Here is a 24727-nt window from a genome sequence, read left to right as displayed (position 1 = left end):
ATTTGCATCGGCCTAAAACTTGATTTGCAAAAAACACTATTTTAATTTTTTTTTATTTTTTCATATGTTTTAAAGGACATTAAATTCCAACTTGTCAGAAATTTTCAGGTTGTGCAAAAAATCTTTGACCGAGTTATAAATTTTTAAATCAATACTGATTTTTTCAAAAAATCGAAATATTGGTCGCAAAAATTTTTCAACCTCATTTTTCGATATGAAATCAAATTTGCAATCTAACAATACTTTTGATAAAGTACACCGTTTTCAAGTTAAAGCCATTTTTAGGTGACTTTTTTGAAAATAGTCGAAGCTTTTATTTTTTTAAATTAGTGCACATGTTTGCCCACTTTTGAATAAAATATGTTTGAAAAGCTGAGAAAATTCTCTATATTTTGCACTCTTGAACTTTGTTGATACGACCCTTCGTTGCTGAGATATTGCCATGCAAAGGTTTAAAAACAGGAAAATTTATGCTTTCAAAGTCTCACCCAAACAACCCACCATTTTCTAACGTCGATATTTCAGCAACTAATGATTCAATTTACAATGTTAAAATATGAAACATTCGTGAAACAATATTCTCAAAATTTTCAAATCAAGACTTAAATTTGCAAAGGGCCAAACATTCAATATTTTTGCAACCAATATTTCGATTTTTTTAAAAAAAATTAGTATTGATTTGAAAATTCATAACTCGTTCAAAGATTTTTTGCACAACTTGGAAATTTCTGAAAAGTTGGCATTTGATGTCCCCTAAAACAGATCAGAAAATAAAAACAATAAAATAGTGTTTGTTTGCAAATCAAGTTTTAGTGACAAAAAGTTAAATTAGAAATCACCCAATTTTTTACCGTGTATCATTTTTATCAGTGTAGTCCTTATCCATACCTACAACTTTGCCGAAGACACCAAATCGATTAAAAAACCCTTCAAAATATACAGATTTTTGAATTTTCATACATCATTTTTGTGTGGACAGCTGACAAATTTGTATGGAAAATAATATGGACAAACTAATGATGCAAAATGGCTTCTTTGGGCATACCAAAGGCACCAAAAAAGTTTCAGCTGGATTAAAAAATACAAAAATTAAAATTAAAAAAAGATCTATAACATAAATCTGCCAACCATGTCTCGAGTTATACCCACATAAGTTATATTTACGGACTTTTAAAGGCATTTGGTTTTAGTGGATTAGTACCAAACAGTTTCATTTTAGATGTCAATTATTTCTGATTTTTTTGTTTGCCTAATTTCTGATAGGCAGTGAGGAAGGCAGCTTTGTCAAATTTCAAGATTTTAAATACCAAACTAAAGTACATGCCGAGCTCCCGTGGTGTAGTGGTACGGGTCGATGGCTTGAAACCCATCTGGCGAGGCAAAAGGGGTAGGTGGCGGTCGAGAGGGGATATCGGCTGCTGCGGGAATTGACTTTGTCAAGTCCCAAGCCTCCCCAAAACCCATCCCATCCAATCTCTCGGACGATCTGTTGGCGACTGAGTCTGAGCGTTGAAGAACTCTGTAACAATACGCAGAGAAGAGCTTCAAATGCTACTTTCGACTCGGTCACATGCTCTCAGGCAAAATTCGAGCTGAAGATTGGGCTATATGATCGGTAACGATCTCTAGATGGGTCAAAAATAAAAAACGAGATTTCCCCTCAATCTCGCTCATCTCCACGTCCTCGGATCGGTCTCTCGTGCTCGTGTGGCCATGGCATTTGGGGGATTGGTCTGGGGAATGAGAGGGGGCAACTGCTCGAATAATTTGTCAAATACTGTCTCGCTCAAACAATAGCGCTACGGAAGACGATCGTTCGGCAGGCTGTGTATAGCAGCAAAACAGAAAACCTGAGAAACAGATCATACTACAATAGATACGCAAGTGTCGCAGTGGTCCGTGTCTGTTCACAGTAAAAAAAAAAAAAAAAAAGGAATGGTACAAATCCTACACTAAGCTTTCATATTTAATGCGCGATTTTTTTGAATTCCTGATATAAAACCTTTATCTTTAGGTGGTTGCTTGCTTCCTCACATTTACATAGTGAATAAATTTAGTCAGAATTCCATATTCCTCCTCAAAACCTGTTAAATTAACACTTAAGTGTTCATAACTTTTGATAGGGTTGTCAGATTTTTTGTTCTCTTTGGATAGGTATTTTGATTATCCATCCAACGATGGGTCGCAAGACAGATCTGGTCAAAAAAATTATCAAAATACACGAGAATCGGCCTCTAAAAAGTGTATAAATATTACTTAAGTGCTTATAACTTTTGATAAGGTTGGCAGACCTTCATTTTTTTGGACTCTTTTAAATACCTTTCTAAAAAAGTAAAATATAACGGGTTTTCATTCAAAAACCACCCTTTTAACAATCTCCGGGCTTCAGTCAGAATCGTTTTATAGCATAACTTTTGAAGTACTTTACTAAACTTCATAATATTCAATAGGGTCTTATGGGACCCCAAGCCGGATCGAATGAGACAAAACAGTTGATATTGGTGCAGCCAGTGCCGAGATAATCGAGTGAGATTATTTCGGTGCACACATCCACATCCAAAAACACACACAAACATTTGTTCAATTTTTGATTCTGAGTCAATATCAATACGTGAAGGTGGGTCCAGCAGGTCAAATTAAGATGTTCATTTTTCTAGTGATTTTATAGCTTTTCCTCAGTAAGGTGACATTCACAGCAAAAAATACGAAGGTAAAATCGCATGCAAAAGCATGCACATCATCTTCGTCAAAATAAACACTTAATATTACACACTGCGTGTAAAATTTTTGCAAACACAAAAAAGCTGCAACCGACGGGATTCAAACCCAGCACCAATAGTAAGGACTGGCGCCTTAGCCCACTCGGCCATCAGACCGATGAAAAGCTGAGAGGAAAAACGTATATATGAGCCTGACATTTCGGTCAAGTAGGTTTCCCATACAGATGGGCTACATAGGGGGATGGCGTCGCTATTTTTAGATCACGTTTTCCACTTTTTCTCATCGAAACCGACTACTTTATCGACTTCATTTTGCTGGGCGAGATAGGACGCCGTCTATTTTTAGACGATGACTCAGCACTTTTCCACTCTTGCGCTTAAAAAAACCAGGTGGCAGCACGATGTAACGCCACGTCCCTATATCTCAGGGTGTAAAATCACATAAAATTGTATAAAATAATGCAATATTTATTTTACACCCAGGCCTTTTACACGCAGCGGGATTATTACTTTTTTAGCTGTGTATCAAAACGCTGACTTCAAACCCACCGTGCACCAAAATTTGCTCATTTAGCTCAGAAGAAACATCTCAAAATGTGTGTGCGTGTGTACTTTTGCGTGTCCGCCCCACTCCAATCCCAACCAGAGATTATTGAATGACTTTAGTGAGACACTCCGCCAAGGGGGAAAACCCCGTATCAAATCTCTCCGATAACGAAGAGGGAGGACGGGGCGCACCAAAAGTGCCCGGCTGTCATCACAGCCACAAAAAAAGAGGACAGCATCCAACCCCAAACGCATTTCGTTGGACGGGGAAGGTTTGGGATGAGATGATAATCTTGTCTCAATTCCCAAATTCATGAATGAAAGGCTTTTCTCGATGATACCGATGGAGTCGGGTGTGGAAGATGTACCACGGGGGAATGTTTCCGACTCCAAGCTGAATACCTCAAAATGCTTTTATCAGGGTCGACCGGAGCCGAAGCCCTGACGCTTTGGTTGGTCTCTCGACGGTAACCGACCACGTTCTGTCCGGGTTTCGGTGCGGTGTCATCGTCGTAGGACAAAGGACGGAGGACGGACTCGCCGGTCATAATCTTGAGTATATTATGGTGAAAGCACAGCTCACGGATGAGCAAAAAATGGAGTCCGAGAATCATCATAACCGTGTATGTGTGTGTGTGTGTATGTACATAGCTTCTGATGTAGTGGCCACGTGTTCCACGTGGTTGTTCTTCATAGTCCCGGTAGGTTTCACCGTGTCGTCCTCGTGCCGTACTACACCATAAGGTACTCTCTTTTTTAATCCTCTTCATCACATTCAGCTTTTTTACTCTGTTGGTTCTGTTCTGGCTCGTAGATCTCCCCCCACTGATCCTCAACTTATGCTAGCAGCGAGTAAATTGCATGGAACATGGAATAAAAAAAACTAAGGTTGGCACACCGGAGACCGGCATATGCAACGTGCGATCCAACACATCACACAACCTGGCCCCTGGAGTAATTTGAATTACGTTTACGGGATGTAGTTCTGAATGTCCTCTGGTGTTGGTGGTGTTTGCTTCCACGCTGATGAGACATAGATTCAGTCTGGAAGCTGGCTATAGTAAGAAGGGGGATGAGAGATGTAATTTGCTCACGTAAAGTCATTTCCGTCCACGAAGTAACACGTGGAATTTTGCAGGACAACGTAAAAATGCAGGAAAGGCAAGATTTGTAATGTTGCAAGTTTTGTTACAGTTCTGCAGTAACATTTTGGATGAAGCTTGAAATGATTTCATTTCATAATTTGGACAAAATAAATGAATGTTTTTTTTTTTCATCAAACATTAAAAATTTATAGTACAAGCATAACCGTGTTTGATTATTGACGAAAATTCATTTATGGGGACCTTTGGATTGTTTTTTTCTTTCAGTTATGATTTTTTTTTTAATTTACAATTTACAAACTCGAAAGTACTCCGATTTCAGAAAAAATAGAGTTATTTTTTCAATAAACTTAATTTTAATGAACTCAACCATAAATTTAAATTATTTTTTTAAAATTTTTAGATTCTTCAAAATAACGTCATATTTTCTTGAAAAAAGCCATTGTCACTTGGACCTAAACGAGGCCAAAGTATAAGGACAGATAAATTTCCTATTTCAAGCTGAAATTTAAAAAAATCACAAATTGGATCCTAACATTTCAAAAGGGCACAAAACTTTGATGAAAAAGATCTAATCTAATCTAATCAAATCCAATCTAATCAAATCTAATCTAATCTAATCTTATCTTATCTAATCCAATCTTATCTAATCCAATCTTATCTAATCTAATCTGATATAATCTAATCTAATCTAACCCTAGCGCCGCCGTCAATCGGAAGCATCCTGGAAAATATTGGGGCGATTACTTCCAACATCCTTTTTTTTCTAAATGGCCAGGCCAACTGCGCAAAGTTAGCCGCAAAGATGATTCGTTGAAGTGTTCATACAAAATAGGCATGTTATTCACATGAAAATAATGACCACTAATATTTTCATGTGAAAATGGACTTACGGATCGATTTGGTGTTTTGAGCAAAATTGTAGGTAATGTTTAGGATTTTTCTGAAAAATAGGTACACTGGAAAATAAATCATTTTTTTCAGTTTTTATCACTTAAAGATAAATTTAAAAAAAAATAATATTTGTTTTACTTTAACAAAATATTTTTTACGATCTGAAACATGTTAGAAATTGTTTTCAGATGACTGCACTCAAAATTTCAGCTGATTGCTCTCAAATTTTGAAATATTTAAAAAAATAACGCTTTGATTTTTCGGCCCGATTTCGAGACAACTTTTTTGATAATGTGCACCATTTACAAGTTTAAAAAAGTAAAAATGTCATGAAATTCAGCTAATTTAAATAAAAATTATTTTAAAACCTGGTTATTTACCACTAATTTATAAAGGAAAGTTCAAAATATTTGGTAATTTCGCTGATTTAGAAAATTTCGAAGAAGGGAGACAAAAATTAAATTTTTGTTGAGATTACTGTAGAGCAATTCTCTACGAAATCGGTTTTTTCTTCAATTTTAATGTTTGTATTTTTTAAACCGACTGAAACTTTTTTGGTGCCTTCGGTATGCCCAAAGAAGCCATTTTGCATCATTAGTTTGTCCATACAATTTTCCATGCAAAATTTGCCAGCTGTCCATACAAAATGATGTATGAAAAATCAAAAATCTGTGTCTTTTGAAGGAATTTTTTGATCGATTTGGTGTCTTCGGCAAAGTAGTAGGTATGGATACGGACTACACTGGAAAAAAATGATACAAGATAAAAATTTTTTTGTGATTTTTTATTTAACTTTTTATCACTAAAACTTGATTTGCAAAAAACATTATTTTTATTTTTTTATTTTTTGATATGTTTTAAAGGACAACAAATGCTAACTTTTCAGAAATTTCCAGGTTGTGCAAAAAATCTTTGAGCGAGTTATGAATTTTTGAAACAATATTGATTTTTTCAAAAAATCGAAATATTGGTCGCAAAAATTTTTCAACCTGATTTTTCTATGTAAAATCAAATTTGCAATCAAAAAGTACTTTAGTGTAATTTTTTCATCGTTTCAAGTTAAATCCATTTTTAAGGTAACTTTTTTAAAAATAGTCGCAGTTTTTCATTTTTTTTTTAAATTTATGCACATGTTTGCCCACTTTAAAAAAATATATAATTGAAGAGCTGAGAAAATTCTCTATATATTCAAAAAAAATTTTACCGTGTATCATTTTTTCCAGTGTAGTCCGTATCCATACCTACAACTTTGCCCAAGACACCAAATCGATAAAAAAAATCCTTCAAAAGATACAGTTAGTTGAATTTTCATACATCATTTTTGTATGGACAGCTGCCAAATTTGTATGGAAAATCGTATGAACGAACTAATGATGCAAAATGGCTTCTTTAGGCATACCAAAGGCACCAAAAAAATTTCAGTCGGATTAAAAAATACAAAAAAAAATCGAATGACCGAAATTTGAGAGAACTGCTCGGTATTAAAACATATGCAAACATATTGAATCACTAAGTTTCGTCAAAGTTTACTCATGAATGAGTTTTGAGGCTTAGATTTGGGTGAATTTCACTCAGAATTTTAAGAATCTTAGCAGATTTCACCCAAATCTGACGTTTGGCCTCAACAATAATTCCTTAGTAGGTTAGGTTGTTGTTATTTTAAGAAGAATCAGTTGTTTTTATTTTGGTTTTTCAGCTATTTTGAACATGAAGGGAAAGTAAGATGGAAAAATAAATTTAAAATTCTGTTAGTATTGATATGTTGTCAAATTAAAAAAAAGTTTATATTTTTTTCAATTTAACGCTATCGTGCTGTCTTGTCGCACCCGCCATTTCGACGTTCCGAGAAAAATGCGTTTTAATGTTTGATCATGAATAAACAAAAACTAGAGCACGCAATGTAAACAATAACAAACTTGTTTTGTTTGGCTGACCATTCTGTGCATTGTCCCAAAGTTTGGTTGAAGTTGGTTGCTGGAGTCCCGAGTTATAATTACAAATGTTTACAGTAGTCTAACTTGTACGTGCGTCAAACGCATCCTGACCTGAAATCCCTCTGGCCAGTTGTCGCACTTACATCAATTTTTAGGGAGTGACAAGATTGCACGACAAGATTGAAACTTCTTTCATATGAAGAGCGACAACAATGCACGGAGTTTTTTCGGATTTTATTGAATATCTCAGGATTGAAATCGAATTTTGGGGATCTGTGAAGGTCAAAAGGTGAGGCATGGTTAGCTGCACAAAATGGCGTTCTTAACTCAATTTGGCCCAAAATACACGTGCGACAAGTTAGCACGACGGCGACGAATTAAGAGTTAGTCAACATTTCATAGATGATTTCTTCCAACATTTTGTTTTCACTAATTTAATTTTCACTTCTAATTTTATTTTATATTCCATCTCTATGGTATTGATTTAGTTCTTCAATATATTCCAAAACTAAGAATTATATTTAGAATATAATTTTGAGTCATGATGGCTTTAATAACGCGTAGCCTGACTTGAAACGAATTGTTTTTAGTTCAAAAGTGCATTGTGCATTTAATTTTATTTTTTTTTACTTTAAAAACAATGCAATTAGGTTTTCTCTAACAAATCTTTCCAACTCCCATCTTTGAACTAAAAAAGAAGCAAAGCAATCCACTTTAACGACCTCCGGGTCTTTTGTGGTCTCTGTTTCAAGTTTCTGCTCATTTCTAGGCGTCCGAAGGTTTACTTCCCCATCCGATAGAAGGCCAGGAGGGAAAGGCTCGCCACGAGGCCCTCAATCTTTGATCTGTTCACACCGAAATTAAGCACATTTCAGCCACATAATACACTACATACACCCCCACATTTACGGCACCCTCGTGTGACATCGAAATCACATGCGTAATTTATGTCCTCAATAATGCAGCCAGCAGTGGCGACACACCAAATTCGGCCGCGCAATAAAACACACATTTTTCCGCACATTCCAATCCATTCAAGCTAGTGCTGGATATGTTCCTGGGCTGGGAAGTGTCCTCTCTCTCTTGTCTTTCATGAACATATCCTAAAACACCACGTTTGTCTCGGCCAAAGGGTCACACATCAACACGATACGCGTTTTTGGCGAAGTTTAGGGGAGTGTGACCAATTGTTGAAATTTTCAAATATTTTTTTGTTATTTCTTATGTTAATGTTTAATTTCTCTACCGATATTTCAATATTATTAAGTTAAAGTCACTCTCACAACCCCTCTCCCAAATCTACAAACGGCCACATGGAACGTGTGGCCGCAAAACACTGGCAATTAAATGTTGGTTATGTGTTTTTGATAAGTCCTTCCCCCTCCCCCTGGCAATGCGTCTCTCGTACAGCATTGAAAGTAAATAAAACTCCAGTCAAATCCGATTCCTTCTCGGAACTGGCTGTAATCCTTACAAGCACGACCTCTCCGAAACTCTTCCACCACTAAAAGAATTCGAAATGTATGAAAAAATGGAGACTAGAGTGAAGGAAAGAAAGTACAAGCAGTAAATCATATTTTTGTGTAAAAAACCTATTAAAACCACATGCTGCACAGTAGTACTGCTTCTTGCGTCCAAGGGAGAAAAAGTCGTACATTTCGAAGCAGCATACATTTGTGGGCAGGATGTTATTTTTATTGTTGCTCGCGCCCTCTTCTTGGCCACGTCAGGACATTTCGACACGTCTCGTCTTTTTTTCTGCACTCCTAGGAAGGGGGTAGATTAGGAGTAAGAAATGAGGGATGAATTGCTTGGAAGTGGCTACTTTGCGTCTTCTAATTTTTAGTGGTTTGAATTAAATTCTTAATAACTTTTTCCTTCAAATTTCCGTGCATTAAGGCCATACTGACACCTGTTGCAAGCTTCAGTAGCAACTTGGCACCAAAACTCGTTAGATTCCTATATTAGTTCAAATAACACCTTTATCGTTTAGTGCTCCCTTTCCTTGAAATCCCCCTCAGCCACAATGGCCATAACTAATGCATCTCACTAAAGAGCAAAGTGGGAAGCGAGCTCCACTTATTTATGTGGTTGTTTCACCCCTCCTCCCCGACAGCCCTTGAGATGATCTCGAAGCTGGAGCCAAAAGCCACACATATTATTTTATTGGTGCCAAGAAGCACCAAGCTTATCGTTGGGACAATATTGGCTTACTGAATTATTTTCTACCGCTTGCCGGCTTCAGTTGAAATTTATTTTGTGTTGTGAACTTTTGGGGGGACCTCCATTTGTTCTAATAAGTTCGCCTTAAGTATTCGATTGATCAAATCGTGGCGCATAATTGGGCAAACCCAGTTGAATGGTGATTACCGTGAGGTCGGAAATTGACTCAACAGAATTACAATTGGAAGAAGGGAAAAACAAAAATTGAAATAAGAAGCACGTTTTGATGGCTTTTTGGGATTTAATGTTGCCCTTTGAGCATGGATCCATCAACCGAAATCAATCTAAGCCCTAATTGATATGGTTGGCACCGTCGACCGTTAGTCATTTGTATTACACAACGCAGTTAGATACTCTTTACCGAATGGATGTACGTTCATGCAAAGTGACTTAAATAACCTTTGAAATTTATAATGTTGTTTTTCAGTTAATCCCAATGTTTCAAAAAAAAAGAAGAATTCAACTGATTTGAACTAAGAAAATAATAATTTGATACATAAATCTTTCGATCAAGTTGAATCAATTTTATCCTATTGCTTTTATTATTATTTTTTTAATGTTTTAGTAGACAAATAGTACCTATTTTTAAGCTTAAGGGTTTGACAGTCGCCTAGATTTTGATTTTTTTTTTTTTTTTTTGAAAAAAAAACAAACAAAAAAAACATTTTTAGATGTAAAATTGTATTCTGAATAGTAAGTTAACATCTGAAAATATTTGTTTCCAATACATGAGGCAATTTCACAAAGTTTCACTTTGTTAAATTGACAATCTGATCAATCTGAAAAATCATCGATTGATAATTGAGGGTAAATTAGGTGGAACATGGAAAAACTCATTTTTATTCATTTGGTCATCATTTCTTTCCAAAAAGCAAATTTCAGATATTTTTATTAAATAGCTATTGTTGAATAATTTAACCTCAAATTGGTTTTACCGTAAACCGGGGTGACTTTGATAGGATTTCAATGTGTTTTTGGAATATTTTCCAACAGGTAAGGTTTTTCTCAAGTATATTATTTTTAAATCATGTACTGGGGTAGGCCACATAAGGTCCATGCACTATTTTAAAAAAAAGTTTTTTCAATTGTGTTTAGAAAAATAGTTACGTTAAAAATCCTAAGTTTAAATTCCGGAGTGACTTTGATAGTCATAGTTTTTCTTGTTAATATCAAATTTAAGATGTTCAAACTTTATTTGTACGTTAAATGTACCATCACTAAAGAAGCTGATATAGTTTTAAAGAAAAAAAATCTATTTTTATATTTAGTTAACTATGTTTATAAGCTTTTTAGCAAAATACTTATATTTTTAGGTTAAAATTGTTAAAAAGTTGGAATTTTGCCTAAAATTTGTTAGAACTAGTTTTGTTTATAAAATTATATTGCATATATGTTGAAAAACGAATCCAAAGTTTTCACATTTTACCTGAATTTTTTTCGACTGAAATTGCCTATAAATTTTGAGATTTTTTTATTGTGCTTCAAAACACATATTATTTATTATTTACAAACTTATTTAACCTTCTCCTAGTGGAAAATTGTCCGAAGAATCCGAAAATACATTCCGTTTTCCGATTCAAAATCATGTTCATTGAAAAAAGCATGACACTTTATGAAGTTTTAAATAATGACTATCATCAACATTTTCTTAACTATAGTTAACTAACTTTTTAACTTTTCAAAATTTTATGAAAAGTACTTTTTGAGTTACTTTGAACACTTCTCTACCACGGTCAGTATGATTCCAAACAATTCCGTACGTATTTTAATTGTACTCTTCATTTTGCGGAAAAATTGCAAACCTATCAAAGTCACCCCGTTTTACGGTATTTCAAAAACTTTTAATTTTAACACTTACCGATTTAGAATTCAATTTAACACCTACATTTTCTATTAATTTTTTGTGCGTTTTTAAGACTTCCTAAAAAACAATATTTTTTCAAAAAATCATAGCTAGGACAAGACCATAACATTCGTTATACCAGTGTTTCTCAACCGGTGAGGAATTCCCCCTGGGAGGGAATTTGGTCCATTCTTGGGGGGGCGAATGAGGATGCATTAGAAATCCAAAGTATTTTAACACGTTTGAAAAAAATCCATATCTGACACTTTCTTTAAAAGTATCGGATTGGAAAGGATTTATCAACACTAAAAATGTTTTTCTGTGAAAAAAAAAATTTGAAGATTTTTTAATATACTTTTTCTTCACAAAAACTCAATTTCCCAAATAGGGGAAATCTACCCATTTTAATCCTAATAAGCGGTCGTGTTTGAATGATGCTGGATAATCTAGAGTCTCCCTTGAATTTTACTAAAACCAAGTACACCAACGAGTAGAGCAAGTTTTTGTGAACATTTCTGTTTATTTTCACTTTCACTAAAAGTTATTCTATTTCTTTACCAAGCATTTAACAAAAAAAATTCCCAAGGGTATTCTAATCGAGGCAAATGCATTGGGCCACGCCCATTTTTCTAATATCGGCTTAGTTCTTTTTTCTTCCAACACTCTGTCGAGTGTTGCCATTTGCGCTGACAGTTCAAACGAACACAGACGAAAAGTGGCATTTATAGGGAAAGTTTCCTGGCATCGCTGGCTGTGCTGCTGGTGGTGTTGACGGCCAGCCTTTGTTCTTTTTTGCCTTCGTCTCTCGCTCGGTTTTCTTCAGCCTTCGATTGGAATGCAAAGTGAAAATTGAAACGTCAAACGACTTGGCGCGTTTGTTTTTTTGATGGCGCTTGCTAATTTATTACATTTTTCGGGATTATTCTTCAAGTGAGTGCCTTACTAATGATCAAAAGAACATGTTGCCGGTAGTTGGAAGCAATTTCATATCTTAAGCGCCGTGAAAAAGTAAGCGAAAGTGAAAAGGTAATTTTGGCGATATTCATTAAGCGTTTGAGGGATTCTCGTGTGTGTCACTGTGTGTGCCAACAAAATGATGAGAAGTGGTCTCGCAAAATACAAATTATGATCAAAAGTGCATTAAATGTGATCTGTTTGGCCAGTAAGTGGCATACATTTGCGTGCTTACTCGAGGCGGTGCTGTTGCTGGTAAGTTTATAGCCCAAATAGTATTTTTGGAGCTTTAATCGAGCATCAAACTCTCCATATGACGAAGATAGGTGTTTGATTGGAAAGGGTAGATTTCCCCTACGTATTTTTAGAATTTCGAGATTTTTTTAATATTTTTTAGGGGACAAAAATCCACAACTTTTGAGCTATAGAGAAACATGGTCAAAAAAATCTGCAGCCGAGTTATGAATTTTTGAAAAATTAGTGATTTTTGGAAAAAAAATCGAAATTCATGCAAAAAAGAATTTGACGGCTCGCTCATTTGATATGCTAGTATTGATTTAAAATGTTTCAAAATATTTTTTTCGAGAAGATCGGAAAATTTCACGAATGTTTCATGTTTGAACTTTGAAAATCGGACCATTTGTTGCTGAGATATCGACATTAGAAAATGGTGGGCTGTTTGGGTGAGACTTCGAAAACTTCAATTTTCCTGTTTCTATTTCTTTAAGCCGCTGTATCTCAGCAACCAGAAGTCCAATCTTCAATTACTCTTAGACAATTTTATAGCAAATTTTCTGATTTTTTTTTTAGAAATGGTCACTCATGGTCACTATTTTTAAAAATCACAAAACTGCAAATATTTCGCTTAAATCAAACTTTCTGTGACTTTTTCTTGAAAACGGAGCCCTTTATAAAAAAAAATTGTGAAGTACTTTTCGATTGCAAATTCAATTTTACATCAAAAATTGAGGTCAATTTTTTTGTGTAAAATTTTGTTTTTTTTTCAAAAATCACTATTTTTTGGAAAAAATATAACTCGGCGGCAGATTTTTTGAATTTTCAAAAAAACTCGAAAATAAAAAAATATTTATTTTGGGAAATTTAGTTTTTGTGAAAAAAAGTTGATTAAAAAATCTGCATTTTTTTCCGTGTACCTATTTTTTTCTCAATAGTCCTCAACAACTTTACCGAAGACACCAAATTGATCAGAAAATTCACTCAATAGTTACAGCTGTTTGAATATTTACGTACCGTTTTTGTAGGGACAGCAGCCACAATTGTATGGAGACTTGTATGGAAAGGTCCCCACAAAGTTTGAGCCAACTCAAACGAACTTTTTAGACATTATCAAAGTCATATTCCTTGCAAGTATGACAACTTTCCAAAGAAAATATTAGTCAGAAGTCATTTTGTTGATATCTCTTTTTAGATTAGGGTGATCAACACCGTGTTAAGGTGGTCCAAAAAATTACGATTTTGAACGATTTTTACCAAAAATCTTAACCCTCGTCGTTTCAACCGATTCCTCGGGAATGTTTTTTAAACAGAATGTAGAAAATCTTTTTAGACAGGATCAAAGCCTTGCAAGTATGACAACCTGCTAAAGAAATTTTAGTCAGAGGTCATTTTGTCACTCTCGCATGCGTCTAGGTCAGCTTATAAAAAAATTGAAATGTTTACATTTTTGTAAGTGGAAAAAAATAATAAATTTTTAAAACAATGATGTCATTGGGTACGATAGGTACTTGTAGCATACCGTAAAAGGAAAATCAAAAGCCGACATATCAAACAAAACACACACACGCACATTCAGTCCACAGAGAGTGTGCTACGAAAGTGATCCGTTTACAGAGATAAAATATTCAAATAAAGAGCCCGTTCTCTCTGCTTCTGCTTCTGGCTACTAATTGAAGTTAATTTGCCGAGTACGAGTACACACAGAGCTCAGAGCTCATATTTACTCAAAGTGCAAGACACTTGATCGTCACCGCCCGTGACCAAGTGCAATCCCGGAGGGCAGTTCTGGAGCAAGCCGAGCTCTGACTAACATACGAGATAACCCCAAACCAGACTTCAAAGTAACTTTCCGACAGAGTTTTCTCTGTCGTCGGCACAGTTGATGGCAAAAGGTCTTTCTGTCACTTATGTGAACTGAGGGATAAGGGATAAGAGGTGCATGCTTGCATTTGGAGAGTTATCTCAAGACACTTATCTTTGTTGATTAATTTTGGATTTAATTTCACTTTTGGAAGTGGGTTAAAGGACTTGGATGATTTATTTAAAATGTCAATAAAACATTGAAAAATAAAGTAATGCTCCAAGTCCAATATTATTTGAGATCATTTCATCAACTGGCAGCTAGCAAAAACCAAATACAAAGTGAAGTTTGATTGAGAGTACCCGTCCTGTTTGCGAAAGCAAATCGAGTGATTCCCCAAAACAAATGCAAAACATTCTGTGTGTCACCAAAACCACGACCGAACGCGCACTCCCAAGTTTCCACACTCATTCCACCACTCGTCAACGATTCACGTTCAATCACATTTCGTCGCAATCGAGCTATATTGTCGCATGTGCATTTTAGGCAAAATTGTGAATTTGTTTCTTCAAATAGGACACTAACAACTAATACATTAAAACTTCGTGCAATGTTGCCACACCGCATACAAATTTGCTTTCCATTTTAAGGTTTTTTCTTTTTGTCGTTAATAAGCATGACTGAAGTAACAAAGACCAACCAAATTTTTGTAACATACAGCGTAACAAAACATTGAAATTTATTTTGCTCAAAAACGTTAAAAATTGACGTGAGCCACGATCGCACAATTTCGCAAAGTTTCATCAAAATCGCGGATTCAAAAACATTTCCTCGCTCGAGCGCACCCAACCCCCTCAAATGACGAGCCAAATGTTGCAATGTTTCAACCGATTAGATTTCAAACCAACAACTCCCATCGCCACGATTATAAATTTATAGAGTGGAGTGAGTGAGGCGAGGCGGGGCAGGGTCGTTCGGCAGTTTTTCGTCAGCTGAGTGCGCACAATGTGTCGCATTGACGAGACTAGGGATGTTTGCTGTGCGGCGATGGCTTTTATTGTGTGTGGTGGAATTAGGGGGTGTGAGTGTTTTTTTTTTATCTTTTTTTATTTATCTTTTAATTTATTTTGTTTAATTTCGTTTCGTTTAAAACAATTACATTAAATTTGCTGATGGTTTAAAATTCAAACTATAAATTAATATTACATATTAATATTACATTTCCAAATAATCTTTAAATTCCGAAAATTTTACTGGAAACGAAACGTTAAATTATACTTCGTTTTCAATAAATAAATAAATATTTGGGTTTTATTTATTTTTAAGCACTGTCGCATCCTCGAATGATCAAGCATTTTTTTCTTGAAGAATCTATTTTGACAAGAACAAGAACTTAATATTGATAACAATATTATTTTGGATTTTGGAAATGAATCAATTCTATCGGTTAAAATTGAACTTGAGACGAAAAACTTCAAAATAGTTTTTTTTATTTGAAGGCTTTTGGTAAACATTTTAACCAGTAACAGAACATTTGAAAATAGGTAAATTTTTTAATTGTGGATTTTTAGGAGAATTGTTTTATTGAAGCTTAATTTACACATTTGTTTCTTTTTTTTTTTTTTTTTGAATGGCAGTAGGAAAATATAAACGCAAACGGATAAAAAGAAATATTCAGAAAGTGATCTAGATTGGTTCTTTAAAAAAAATAATAGATTTTGTAAAAAAAAAACGGTTTTGATTACTTTTTCTTGATAACAATTGTTTATGAATATTATTTACAGCATAAATGTGAATTTATAAATATTATTGCAATGCAGGCCAATAGAAATTTTCATTGAAAAAAGAAGTACAATTGTAAACTATTTAAAATTCATTGTATAAAGTTAATTTTTACATATCGGCATTTTAGGACTTTCTGAAAGTTAAATTTTGGGACTACAGATTAGAAATAATCAAGTTTTGGATTTTTTTGCAGGCATTTAATGATATTTTTTATTAAAAATAATGTAAATTAAGCTTATAATTTTATTTTATTTTTTCCTCCCACACACCCCCCTTGATCAGGGCCGAAGGACAAAAATTTTGATCGAAATTTGTTATATCCTGACTTATTATTTAAAGAAAATCTTTGATAAAGGTTTTTAAGGGATATGCAAGAAACAGTTAACATAAATTTAGTAGCAATTGCATTTCATAAAATTGATTTTGTTTTAGTTATAAGTTTAGCAAACTTCACCTTTTGCTAATTATTCAGCTGCATCTAAAAAAATATATAAAGCCGATTTATAAATTTTCTGTGTATTTTGTTGGTATGATAACATCAAACTGTGAAATAAGAGGCATTAAAATTAAATTAGTTAAATAAAAAAATAAAACTAGAAAAAAAACACTATATTTTTCATAATATTGAGAAAATTATTAGGATTCAAGGAATAAACAAAATGTAACTTTTGTTTAGCGTAGGTTGAAAATGTTCAAAATCGTTCTTCATCACAAAAAGGAAACTATATTTAGCATTTTGAAATCAGATTAAGGTGAAACGGGACGCCAGTTCTTTAACAACTTCTGTTCAACATAAACCATATTCTGAACTCGACAATATTCATTTGTTTATGTTTCTTTTAAAGAAATAAATAAATAAACTAGTGTTACAAATAAGATTCATATATCTTGATTTTAAGAAATAAAAACAAAGATAGCTTTATTTGTTTAAAAATGTATTGTATATTGTTTATGAAAAAAAAAATTCTCCATGATTTAATTTGAGACATTTTTAACATATAAAATTTTCTGCAACGATCTTTAGTTTCAGTATGACTAACAAAGTGAAGTGTCTTTTTGTGATTTTTTAGACAGCAATCCAAGTTTTATTTTATTTACATTTTTACTAAATGGGTTTTTTTTTATCTTGCATCATTTTACAAACAATTTTTGAATTTAAAAGATTTATTTAAATTAGCAACATTTTATTTCAAAAGCAAATAAAGAAAACATAAAATGCATCTAATTAAAAATTGTATGGTATGTGAAAATTTGATCTCAAGTTTTTTTTTTCATATCATGAATTTTGCTGTCTTGGCTTGAGAAGTTGAGCTAAAATATGACCCCTAAAATGCTTTGAAGTGATCTGGGAATTTTAAATCGAACAAAACATTTGGTAAAGTAACAGGCAATCAACCACTCAAATTTCACAACAATCGGGTCGCAGAACTCGTATTTCATGTTCAAAGTGAGAAAATAAAAAATACCAAAAACATTGTGTTTGTCCAGGATTCAATTCTCCGAAGTTCCTTAAAAACCTTCGGAAAATCGAACTACGGACAACAGAGGCTTCGGATAATCGACTCTGGGCTATCGACCTATTTAGCGTCAGCAAAAAACTTCGTAAGTTTTACGGCATTTCCGCATTAAAGGTGCTTCCAAAAACGCGAGTCGTGGTTTCAATATGGCGCTGCTCCCGTTTCACCTTAGACAAAAAGTCTAAATTTTGTTATTGCTACTGTTATTCACATAAAAATTCAATTTAGAAATAAATTTTTCAAACTATTTTCTAGGATGTTTCTAATAAATTACACTTTTTTAATCTTTAAACTTTTTTTCTTTTACGAGTTTTTTACGAGATTTTTTAAACACTGTTGAATGGTAATTTTTTTCCTGCAATGGATTTGAGTATAATATAAAATATTAACAACATTGTAAAATGAATCATTTCGCAATTCAAATTTAACCACTTTCATCCAGAAAACCACCTAGTATTACAGTTCAATTGAATTTTCTCATATTTCGCTGCCACACAACCTCTCTCTCAAAAGGAAAAGCTTCCCAATCAAACGACCATATTTCATACAATTTGCTCGCTGATTGTTTTACGACACACCCCACCAGAAATCCGCACATCAAATAACATATAAATGAAAACAAATATATATAAAACGACATCATCGCTTCACGACAGGGTTGTTGGGGGTGCCCCCCACCAAAGTCACCTGTGTCCATCCCCTCTCAAAACAATTTCAAACAATTCAGTAGCCCGAGCGCGGAATGTGTAGCTTTCGCAATTTCATGAGTTTGCGATTGCAATCGTCGGGGCGAAACTCGCGCGCGCAATAGAGCTGCCTAATTGAATTTGATGCGATTTGTGATTTAGCGAGAGGGAACGGAAATCGGCCGCAAACGATTGGAAAACTTGATGATTTCAACATCGGGATGGTTGTGATTGTTTTGATTTATGACGGCTCGCCACAGCCCCATCAGTTGACATCAGACACTTTATCGATCACTCACTGCGCGAGTTTTTTGGTCTCACGGAAGGGACGTCAGTTTTACAATGTAAAGTTTCTCAGGGAAACAAGTTGCAAACGGAAAGGTTATAATACATTTTACATTTTTGTGAGTATTTTATAAATTGTTTAACTAAATTTGTAAACAAAAATTTACAACAATTCTTTTCCAGAACATTGCATTTGTCAAATCTTGTATTTTTTTTGTATTTTAAGGCTCTGAAAGGCATCATCCCCAATCAGCCATTTGGTGGCCATGTTAGTTTTAGAAAAAAAAAATTCAAATCTTGATTCAGAATGTTTCAATCAAAAAATGGTTTTCTTTGGGTTGTTTATAGAAGCATTTTACATATAGTGATTATTTTTTCATTTCAATTTACTATTTCTGGACCCTGAATTAAGATTATTATTGTCGACAATTTATCGAAAATGAATGATTCGAATTCGAATTCGATTCAAATTCGATTTGAATGATTGTCGAAAACGGTGAGAAAAGCCGATATTTTTTAGGGTGTTTTTTTTAATGTATAATCAAATTTACAATCGAAGAGTACTGTTCAGAAATTTGGGCCTTTTCAAATGTTAAGGTTGATTTGAAAATTTTGAAAAGCATGTTTTTCGATGCAACTAAAAAAAAATACGATGTTTTACTTTTTGAAATTGAAAATCGGAGTCATCGTCACTCAAAAATTCTACACTATTTTGGTGATTAAGAGAAACCCTTATTTTCCTGTTTTCAATTCTTCAGAAACTGTATCTAAGCAACCATTGGTCCAATATTTAATATTTGACAATACATTTATAGGAAATTTTCCGGTGTTTTCGAAAAATATAATTTCAGAGACGATCAAGCTTGTTCATGACTTCAACAGGTAAAAACAAACAAAATAAATATCGCCTTTTCTCAAAGTTTTCGAAAAACATTAATTTTCATACAATTGGCAGCACTGTCAAATTATTTTAACCAAATTGTGCTATAGCTCAGAAGATGGCACATTTTTTCATTTTGGCACATTTATTTTGTCATTGTCAAAACATATCCAAAAGAGGTTTTTTTTAATTTTATTTTGCGCAGATGTGTAAATTTATTTTACAGTGTAACTAGCAATAATAATTGACAGTTTTAATTAATACACTTAAAGTGGACGTTTTGAAGAAAATTTTATTAGAAATTGAATGTCTTTAATAGAGAGTTAAATTAGACAAAAAAGATTAAGAAATATTACAAAACGCCATGAAGATGTGAATTTTCTCTTTGAAATGCAACATAATCAGTTCATCATTGACGACAGGCCTATTAAAATTCGAATCAAATAAAAAATAAATCCTAAAGAGTTCATAAAACCAAAAAACCATCAATAGCACACAGTCCAGACTCGATTATCCGAAGGCCTCGGAAAAATTTCACTTTGGATAATTGAAACTTCGGATAATCGAATCACGAAAAAATATTGTTTTTTCGTTATCTAATTTTTGTTTTTCGAGCTTTGGTATGACCCCTAAACTACGCTAAAATGATTTAGAATTTTTAAATCCAAAATGGCGGTGATGCAATAATGAAAAAATGCATTTTATTTTTTAATAGGCAATCTACTACTCAAATTTGACTAAAATGGAGTCGTGAAACTCAAATATTATGTTAAAAACAAGAAAAATAAAAAAAACGGAAACAATTTTTTTTGTTCGTGATTCGATCATCCGAAGTCCCATACAAACCTTCGGTTAATCGAAACTTCGGATAATCGAGACTTTGGATAATCGAGTCTGGACAGTATTTTGTAACGTAATAATTCTTGGAAAAAAAACGTTGAATTGAAAACGGCAAAGATTTCATCTAAATTTATAATCTTCGCAATTCGAAGCAGCGTGGTATTAAATCAATAAAAAAAAGCTTGTTTTTTTGGTTGATCTATCTAGTTCAACGGTTTCAGAAATGTATGTTATTTTTATCAAAATAGGTAAAATGTTAAATTCAATTTAAATAATAGTAATAACATTTCATAGAATTATAGGTTAAAAAAATGTTAAACTTCACCCAAAGTTTAAGAACGAGGGGATAGTCCTCACGAAAAGAAACGTGAGGAAAGTGCAATTTTGCGAGAGTATAGTCCTCTCGCGTGTTCATTCGTTCATTGGAACAGTTCATCCTATTGAGTGGCTTATATGGACAAATGAACGCCGCTTAATCACCGAACCAGCGTGGCCCATACGGCAAAGGCTCGGTTCAAAATGCCGAAGGTCTTGGGTTCGAGTCTCGGTACCAGCACTTTTTTTATGTTTGAACTTTTTTTGAAGATGAACCCATGAGTAAAGTACTCATGTACTACTAAGTAGTTTCGGGATTTATCCTCTCAGTCCGCGCACAGTACCATTTTACTACCGAATCGTGCTCTTTATCCTCTCGTATGCCGATGTCCAGTTCTGGGTGTTTTATTTCTAAAACTTGTTTTTAGTATAAGACGGTGGCTGAAATTCTCCTAAATAAAGAATGAACATCCCTACTTTAAAAAAAAATCTTGGTTTTAATAAGGATTATATCAGGATGGAGGTGGGCAAAACCGCTCTTTTTTAGGAGCCGCTCATTTTTGTTCGCTCATTAAAAAGAGCCGCTCTTTTGAACGGCTCTTTCGCTCTTTTTCAAAATTTTAATGAAAATGTTTTTTTTTAAGAATCGTATGATTTTAAAAGTTATTTCACACTGGACTTTTACAAATTGTTTGATAAAAAAATAAAACTGAAAACGAGAAGATGTCCTTGAAAACCATTGGTCTTGGCGGTCTCTATATGTCAAGATTTCTACTTGAACCTAAACATTCGAGTAATTGAATGGCATCCAAACTTAAATCTAGGATTAGAAAAATTGCTATTAATTTTAAAATTGCGTTTATTTCTGCAAGAATTAAACTAATGCTGATATTTTATTTGGAGAAAACATTCTGTGAACTCTTTTCTACATTCTGATGAGCATGAGCATGAGCATGAGCATGGTTGACTGCCAATGAGCTGCTACTCCGTTATTGACGGATCAGCTGAAGTTACACAATGAACCAACAGATGAGTAGTGGGAGCTAATCATCCTCACTGTATAACCCCTGAAGATCTCTGCTTTAAGTCAATACCGGCGCCCCCCCAAGGAGATGCAGTTCAACAAAGGTAGGAATGTTAGTCCGATAGTTGAAGTTGCAGACTCATCAGACATAGAGTTTGTCGCTCTATACCTGTTGACACCGCATGAGACCGTTGAATCCACAGCATCTCCTTCAAGCATCACGGGAAGTGGGGGAATTGTGTTAGTAGGGGAAGGAAAAGGGAAGGTCAGGATTCATCTTGGTAAATGATATGACCAGAAAGTGAAACAATCGTTGCCTTCCGAGCTACGACGCTATGAGAAGGACTTATCAATCGCGTATTTTTTACTTCTTACCGCCGGCGTGCCATCCGAGCATCGATGCTATGGGATGGGCTTTCAGAATGAAATGTAAATATAATACGCGGCGACGCAAATCTCTTTTTCAATGATTTCCCGAAGCTTCCACTACTTCTCGCGGGTTCTCGCGCGCCGATTCACACTCCGCTCGATCCAACGAACACCACACGACTGATGGCCAACTTCTCTGGCTACTACGCGACCCATTTTTCAATGATTTCGAGAACTTTCTACCACTTTCCCGCGGGTTCTCGCGCGCCGATTCACACTCCGCTCGATCCAACGAACACCACACGACTGATGGCCAACTTCTCTGGCTACTACGCGACCCATTTTTCAACGATTTCGAGAACTTTCTACCACTTTCCCGCGGGTTCTCGCGCGCCGATTCACACTCCGCTCGATCCAACGAACACCACACGACTCTGAACTCTTTTCTACATTCTGATTTAATTGATAAAGTCTATAAACGCTAAAGTTGATTTGGACAGAAGGTTTTTTTTTTTCAAAATCTTTAAACTATTCAGAAGATTTTTGATAATACTATGCAATTTGAAATGCTCACATTTGTATTCCAGTAGTACTTTAATTTATAATCAGTTGTAAAGTGAAAAATATTTTCATGTTGTTTAAAAAAATCATTTTTTTGGTTTTTTATAGGCATTGAAATATTTGAAATTGCATTTTCAATTCTCAAAAACAAATTTAATACTACATTTTTTGGAAATTCAATAAATTATATTTATAACAAAAATCATGCCATGTTGGGCCGGTTCTTTCAAAAGACCGAAGTTTAAAAAAGAACCGCGGTTCTTTTTTTGTGAGCCACGGTTCTTTCGCTCTTTTCAGTGAATCGGCTCTTTGAGCGGCTCGCTCTTTTTTTGCCCACCTCTATATCAGGATAAATAATAACAATCATAAAAAATACAAGCTCAATATTCCGGTCATTTCTCACAGAGAACAACTAAAACGAAAATCTAATTTCATGCTTTTTCTCCCTTTCTCCTCTCGTTTCCAGGCTATGTCTGCTGGAGCAACAGTAACAGTTACAACGGCGGAAACCCCCGGACGCAAGAACCACAAGGACAACAACCGACGCTCGTCGACGACCAGCAGCTGAACCTGCACGACACAGCATGGAAAAATTAATCCACTTGGAAACTTTGGCCAAATAAACTGAGTTCCTGAGTTTGTGACTGTCTGAGTCCGCGTGTGTGTGTGTGTGTTTGTGACGACGATCCAACGGTTGTTGGTTTGGAAAACAATCAATGCCAAATTGATGAACTGATTTATGCAAATCGGATTGCGAACCTCCCCGGGCAATACACACACCCTCTTCCCCCACTTCCTCTTCCCTACGGGGGTTCCGGAACGCCAGAAGCCAGAACCGGCAGTCACGTACCACGTGCGCGCCGGCCATAATCCTTCCACGTGGTAGCAGTGTGCTTTCCTCCCTTCACCGTCAGTTTGCGGAAAACGAATGTGCAATAATTTAATCGAATCGTGATCTTGTGGATGTGTGATTTTTGGTGGAAATCAGCTTAATTTATATAACACAGAGAAAATATATATATTTTTTCCGAAAAGAAACAAACAAAGAAGAAGCAATGCAAGAAAATAGTGTGACAGTTCCGGCCGGAACCGGAAGCAGTAGTGGGAGTGGCAGTGGGAGCGGAACAGCAGGTGTAGGAGCGCTTGGTGCTGCTGCTGCAGCTGTTCCCACCACCGGACCGACGCCAGTGTCTTCGCCAAGCAATAGCAACGCCAGTAACGCGAGCGGAACGACGACGGGACCGATTAGCGATGCTGACCAGGCGCAGTTTGAGGCGGACAAGCGAGCGGTGTACAAGTGAGTTTTTTTAAACATTCCCAGAGCTTTTTTATATAAAAAGGTCGTATAAACACAGAAACAGCTTATTGGACCTTTAAAAAAACTCTAGATTTAATGTTTGCTATTACAAAAAATCAGTCATTGGTCGAACTGTTCATTTTTTGAACAGAGATAAAATCACGTTTCTTCATCGCTGTGAGTGACAGGAGATTATTGCCGCCTAACTACCGCAGTGTAAAAATCAGCAAGTTGAACTGAAATTCTGCGTTGATTTGGCTGTCAACTTGGTTTGTTTTGAATATTTTCCAAAAAGTCAGCTGAAAACTCACACGCAAAACGGACATTAGGTATAAATTCCTAATTTTTAGTATTTTTTGAACTTATGTTCTAGCTTGTCAAATTATACCTAAAAATTAGTATTTTTTTCTTTCTAAAATTTAGTATTTTTTTAGACCACTGAAGTACTTCTTTAAAATTCCTAAATTTTAGTAATTTTTTAGTTCAAGAATTGTGTTTCGCGTTTGGAAATGTCAATGTCAAAATAATTACGCGGTTGTGAGTTCGTGTTCCGTGGTGCTGCTGTTAATTTCGGAATTGTGGCAAGTGGCAAGGTAAGTTTTGTACCGGGAACCGGCCGGGAGTTGATTTTGCGTGCCAAGGTAAACGGAACCCGGAGATTCTAAATTATAGTAAGTGTGGCTCGTGTGCTTGAGGAAGAGGAGGAGGAGGACGGAACTTTCAACTCCCGGCAAACTCCCGGCGCGATTAAATAGGCCGCCTCTTCCCTCTCGTGCTCTGGAGGACGGATGTTTGCAGAAGTGCTCGAACGGGGATGTAAGTATAAACGGACCCAACCGGAGGGGTTGGGCGCTGCGGGTGTTCGCCTGTGCGTGTGTGTGTGTGTGCGTGCTCGTGTGTGTATGAGAGACTG

At 35.0% G+C, this 24727-nt stretch overlaps 1 protein-coding gene across 2 annotated transcripts in view; it reads left to right on the top strand.

The window, feature by feature from the left end:
* LOC120425975 (homeobox protein PKNOX1-like) overlaps positions 1-24727 on the top strand; it is an 81634-nt gene that overhangs the window by 41052 nt on the left and 15855 nt on the right. For both annotated transcript variants that reach the window (XM_039590630.2, XM_039590631.2), the window contains one exon: positions 22984-23814. In XM_039590630.2, the coding sequence (XP_039446564.1) occupies positions 23573-23814 (242 nt within the window). In that variant the 5' untranslated portion in view covers positions 22984-23572. The remainder of the gene's footprint in view (positions 1-22983; positions 23815-24727) is intronic.

The sequence above is a fragment of the Culex pipiens genome, chromosome 3 (assembly GCF_016801865.2).
Source record: "Culex pipiens pallens isolate TS chromosome 3, TS_CPP_V2, whole genome shotgun sequence".
NCBI lineage: Eukaryota > Metazoa > Arthropoda > Insecta > Diptera > Culicidae > Culex > Culex pipiens.
The sequence above is the reverse complement of the archived record's forward strand: the minus strand, read 5'-3'. Positions and strand labels throughout refer to the sequence as shown.